The sequence below is a fragment of the Neolamprologus brichardi genome, chromosome 20 (assembly GCF_056152115.1).
Source record: "Neolamprologus brichardi isolate AB-2024 chromosome 20, ASM5615211v1, whole genome shotgun sequence".
Lineage (NCBI taxonomy): Eukaryota > Metazoa > Chordata > Actinopteri > Cichliformes > Cichlidae > Neolamprologus > Neolamprologus brichardi.
In genome coordinates, this window is record NC_142123.1 from 23112191 (window position 1) to 23118190 (window position 6000).

A 6000-nucleotide genomic window follows, 5' to 3' on the forward strand; every position below is an offset into this window, starting at 1 on the left:
CTTTGTAAATTTATTGCGTAGGTGGTAGTTACAATACTTTGCACTCCTTTAGAAAAACTGAGACTCAGGGAACAGATTGCCAGGCTCGACGGCACCCAGAGCACAGACTGCTCAGCTTGGCAGCCATTAGAGTAGGCTTATGGACCAGACGCAGCTGATGAACTACACAGAGGAGAACAGGGCAGCTCCCCAAGAAGACCTGACAGCCTCTGCGAAGCATTAACCCAAAAAGCACCTACCTGTGCCCGACAGTGGAAGCTGCTGAGTTTTGTTGGTCCTGGCAGACTCCCAGACTGCCGTAAGCCCTGCGCATAGCGGCTGGGATTCATCCTCTTATGCCCAGAGGGAAGGGGATTTGGGACTTTATTTAGTGCCATTTAGAAAAGATTACCCCTTAACTGCAGTCTTGCCATTGGGCAAAAGAAATTATGGCTAAAAGGGCAGATCAGAAACCCCCAAACAGTACTGAAAGGCCACATATTAGGTCCAAGATAACACAGATTGAAAGCCCATTGAAAATATTCAAGCTTAGAGAGTGAGAAACAAAAGGAATGGTTGGAGGAAATGTGTGAAGAGGAAAAGAGAAAGATTCTAAAAGTGAGAGACAAGCAGCTGGTGATGAAACATAGCCTGCATTGGCAATACAAATGAGAGCGACTTTATTTACGACTCTTCATACAAGGCACCAGATGGATCTGTGTCTACCTCGTATTTTCTACTGACGTCCAATCCGTATCCAACCCATTTAACAACACGGGGCTTAGAGTCACACCAGATAGCTTTGTCTGGGGACATTGGTATATATTCTTTAGTGGTTTTGCCATTTCAAAAGGGACAAAACTGACCGATCCTTTCAAATGTAACTACAATGGGACGCCTCTCTCTATCGCTCCTTTGTCATACGCTGTGTCCTGCTGCCATTTAACCGTCTCTCTTCATCTGTGAAACTCAAGACCAGTTAACCCCAGTGAGCTGAAACACACAAAAGGGCAAACAGCCGAGCACAGAGAACCCAGGTTCGACCGACCTTGACAAAATTCAGTTTTCTGATTGTGTGGTTGAATTCCAATGCTGCTGGCATACTAGGAGGATAGGAACAGGGCGTCTGTGCAATTGAATGACGAAATAAGATCAAACTGATCTGTTCCCCCTCACAATCAGCTGCCCCCCCCTTTTTTGTACAATAACTTTAGTGTATTTAGTGACCTTCATAATATTAAAATTTTTCCATGCAAGGGGCCTCGGAGCATATAAGGGTGGGTTCAGTATTTTTGAGCCCTAAATTTCTACAAAAAATTCAGGGCTGAAAAACACATTAAAACTGCAAGCAGATCAGTTTTACACCCGAGAATGTATATACATTTATAAAGTGCAAAAAAGCCAGAAGGGCATACAAAACCTCTCTAGTTCTCCACACATTCACAAACTGTACAAAGGAAGCTGTACATTACTCAGAATGGAGGTGTGACATATGATGTAATCTGTGAGCAGCTTAAAATAAGTATATGAACAACAGTAGAGTCAGTCATCTTGTGCGTTTACACTGCTCCAGTTGGTATACTATCATTAACTACTTCACCTTGTGACTGAACCTGTGCAATAAGTGATAACTTGGTCAAAGTCCACGCTCATATCTTTATTAGTAGCCAGGCTGCTTGTTAGATACAAATCAGCTGTTGACTGGTTTAGATACAACATACTGTCCCCCCCCCCCCCCCCCCCCCAAAAAAAGTAGCATAACCAAAAAGAAATGTATGAAAAAGATAAAGTCTGAGCAATATGATAGTCAAGGTCTCCCAGAGGCAGCACAGGGCATTGGGCCAACTGACTCACATTCATTATAATGCACCAGAAGATGAATCACTGCATCAGGCAGGATCATTTTGTAGCTGGAGTGCAGTGAGAAAACAGGAAAGCAGATGAGCTAAGAGTCCCAGGTGTACACATGATATACTTGACATTAAACATACAAATGATGCAGAAAACATCAGGAAGATTGTATTAATAAAATTAACCAATGCATGCCGGCTTCTAGTCCTTGTCCTGTGTATTGTTCTAGCTAGCTCCAAGCTTATCTCTCAGCAGTCATCCACAAACGTACGCAAAAAGCAGAACTTGCTGACGAATCAGCACGGCTGTTCAAATTAAGGCAAAGAGCTGGGCAGTTACTAAGCAACAGCAGTGCATGGGATTCCTCCATCTTCCTGCCTCAAGAGGAATGCGTGTGTGTGTGTGTGTGTGTGCGTGTGTGTGTGCTGTTGAGGGGTTCAGGACTGGCTGTGTGACAGGGAAAATTTGCCTACAGTGATGATGATTTCTCACTGCATTTTTTTGTCCTTGAGAAGGCAACGCAGTGTTATGAAGGCATTTCAGTTGCTAAGAATAAATCTCAATCGTTTTCTTTTGTATTCAGGTTGTGCTTGCCAACAAGCTAAAGGAGGTTTGGGGTAACTGAACAGAATCCTCTGTTAAGCAACGGTCTAAATATGCCAGACAATCTGAGTCGGAGAAAAGAGACTAACAATCCAAACATTGCCGCCTTTAGTGCAAATAGCAGCTGTGTACCAAAGAGAACGTGGCATTTATACCTGACCAAAGATGTGTGCTTTGGTCCCGGTTGTTGGAAAACCACACTGGTCTGTCTGACCTAAAAGAAAGTTCTATCAACGAGAGCGACAAAAGCAACTGAATCATATGATATTTTTCCTACAAGACAATATCCTGAATTATAACATTGTCCTTAAAGTGGAGACTGACATAAGCTTTTCATTTTACCTCATATCTTGTGCTTGTTACCCACTACCTAGTGTAGAATGGGCTTGTATTTCTCCTGTGATAGCATCTCTTCTGCCCTTCATATCCAGACACTAGGTTGGGAGTTGGGTATCGTCTTTCAAAGGTTAACATCTGATCAGTGATCTGCAACCAGCATAACTCGACACTGTGGCGGTTTTCATCGCAAACAATCTCATTTACTGCCCATATAGATGAATGTTTGTGCTCCATTTTGAAAGAGAAAGAAGACCAACGATAATCTACAAGTCCAACCGATGCCTTTCTTTCCAACAGGCATAGCAGAAAAAAGTAAGAAAATGTCTAAAAATATTTCTATTATTTTTAAATCACTTCTAGTTTGTTGCCATGGCTACTCTTTTAATCCATTTTCTTCTATTCAGCGCTTTTAGCTGTCAGTCCGTTCTGACAAAGTGATCCTCTCTTGGCAAAGAAAAAAAAAGAAAAAAAGAAATGCATGGGAAAATCCAAGCAACAGTTGCTGAGACAGCCCAAAGACCTCCTCCTCTCTATTTTAACAACCACAAGCGAGTGGGCCACAGGAAGACAGGCAGAAACAAGAGGGAGAAGCAGAGAGCTGGAAAACATCTCTGCATGTGTCTCAAAATGCAAAGGAAGCAATGAGCAGAGATCTGGCAAGGCACTAAAGGGTTTATCATGAAGGACGCTCTCGCACATTTTAGTTGTTTTGCTTAGTGGAGGGGGACACAAGAAGAATCCATATTAAAGGAGGATATGAGCAACTATGAATAAGCCCGCCTCAGTGCCGGAAACTTTTTTTTAACTATGAGTGGGCAGAGAAAGCAGAATGAGAGGTACACAGCAGCTGGAGGGACTTTTGCGCCAAACTGCTCTGAAGTCATACTTCTCTCCATCTAAAATCACAACGCAGTGACAAACTGCTACTCCAGCGAAGAAAATTGGACACGCTGTGATATGACGTTAGGGAATAAGTAGGACCACTGTTCAGAAAAACAGTCACACCCTTTATCTGACTCTCAAGACCAGCTTGAACCATTGCACTCAACATTCTTTCCATTCCCCCAAAGGGTCACAACTCATCTGGCTTCCTCTGAAATTTGTTCATCCCTCTGTTAAGCGGGAAGGTTCAAAATTCAAACGTACTCCCGCCTTTTCCCTGCTTAACAAGATATTCTTGTTTGCAGGACTCGCCTGACTACACAGAAAACTTTAACAAGCAATCTGTGGATCTCAGTGTTATTTCTAAAACAATGCACTGCTTTTATGTCTGGTACTGAACGCAACTCAACAAGTATTGCTGAACTAAAGATCTTAATTGTACACTTGGGAAATCTGCTCGTGATAAGCACTGATTAGATAAACGTATGTGGAAACACACTGGACTTATTCTAGCTTTGAGCCAGACATGAATGTCTTGAAGAAGGGGCCTAAGAGCTGCAGCATAAATAAATAAAAGTGGCAGTCAAATGGGGAATACCCTGTGCTGTGTATGGAGGGGGTGGGGAACAGAAAGCATCCCTTCCTCTGCTTACAGTTTTGACCTTGTAGGAAGAGGCAGATGACTGGCCTAATGACACATTAAATCACAGTAAGCCCCTATATTGAATATTATAGTGGCGAGTTTGCACATCCGATGAAAATGACAATGTGCTCTTAATTTGTACTCTTGAATAGAATTTTTATAGTTTTAGAGTTTATGTTAGGGGCCTATTAATCCTGGATGATATTCTAATCTTTACATATTCTGTGATTTCATTTGTTTTAATACACTGCCTACCTCTTTAAGCTGATCGAGCTCCTGTCGGACGGCCTCGTACTCAATCTCCAGGTCTTCGTACTGCTGCTTGAGCTGCTGCTTCTCTTCCAGTACCGCCAGCCCGTATTCTGCCGCCTGGATCTTCTCATTCGTGGTCTCACTCAGCTCCCGGGAGAGACGCCCGATCTCGGCTCGCAACCACTCCGGGTCGGCCTCCATCAACAGCACAGCGTCGGGGTATCCCTGCTCTTCCACGGACATGATCGCCACCGGTGAAGATCAACCAAGCTGATCTACGACAGGAGGATGTCAGGGCGTCTTCAAGCGGTGTAACCTTGAAGAAGGAGCGGTTGCTCAAATTCTTCTGTATTTAAATTGCATGATTGTTACGTTTGCGTTTCTTGTTGCCGGTCTTGTTTCTTTGGTCATGTAGATGACTCCGTTCAGTTATCTTCGTCTGCGGAGTCCGCTGTTACTGCTTACAGACGCTCCATCGTTGCGCTCCTGCGTTTTCTTCTCCGTTCTCCCGGCTTGTCGGAGCGACAGTGCGGGGAGCAGGAACACCAACTGCAAAGGCGACAGAAAGAGTATGCAAATCCGGTTCTTACTTTCAAAATAAAGCACTGGCAAAGAAAAATAACTTCCCTACCATGTGTGATAGCTGATTTGTTTTGCCTTGTGTGCGTAATAAAAAAAGAAGAAAGGACAGACATATTTTTAGAGTGTATAAAACATATAGAAAATGATTGATGTTGTCACAAAATATGCGCGTTTTTGTGCTTTATTTTGAAGATCATATTTCTTCTCTTCCGCTAGTTTGTCACGCTTGTTCGAAACAGCTGAATGGTCCGTTTGGTTTAATGAGATGCACCTACGCTATCAGCTGGGAAAACGCCCACCCGCTCCAACTGCCTGTCGGGAAATCTAGTACTTGTAGAAGGTGAAGCCAGCAAACTGGCCTGGCAATCCCACGAAAGAACTCATTTCCCATAATGCCTTTTAGTTTGCTTATGTGGAGCACGGAAATCTTTATCCAAACCGTTTGTTGTCATAGAAATACAACGAACAGGCGGGCTAACTGCTGACCTGTAGCGGCGAACACATGTATATCTGCTGCCATCTGTAGGAAAAATTGAGTATTCGAATAAACGGTATAGGATACTGACTCTGGACCACACACTGGCAAAAATACGGAAGAGGAAAAAGTGGGCACATCCCTTTTTTTTTTTCTTTTCCAGAATTCTAAGAAAAAAAAAAAGAATTCTGACTTTTTCTTAGAATTCTGGAAAGAAAAAAACGTGGCTCTTATTCTCTTCCATACAAAGAACGTGTCATGTACACTAAAACAAAACTAGCTATTTTACTACTTGCTTCATAAATGTAACTTTTTCCATTGATTTTTGACAGTTTGATCTTTGTTTTGTCTGTCTGCGAAAAATATTGCCACTGAGCAAAGTGCATCCCTAGAG

At 42.9% G+C, this 6000-nt stretch overlaps 1 protein-coding gene across 2 annotated transcripts in view; it reads right to left on the minus strand.

The window, feature by feature from the left end:
* The window catches only part of LOC102775836 (protein bicaudal D homolog 2-like), a 41018-nt gene extending 35935 nt beyond the window's left edge, over positions 1–5083 (minus strand). For both annotated transcript variants that reach the window (XR_015717054.1, XM_087834457.1), the window contains exon 1: positions 4553–5083. Coding sequence is in view for 1 of the 2 variants with exons in the window: in XM_087834457.1 (XP_087690583.1) it covers positions 4553–4792 (240 nt within the window). In the remaining variant the exon portion in view is untranslated. The remainder of the gene's footprint in view (positions 1–4552) is intronic.
* Between the last annotated feature and the right edge of the window lie 917 nt (positions 5084–6000).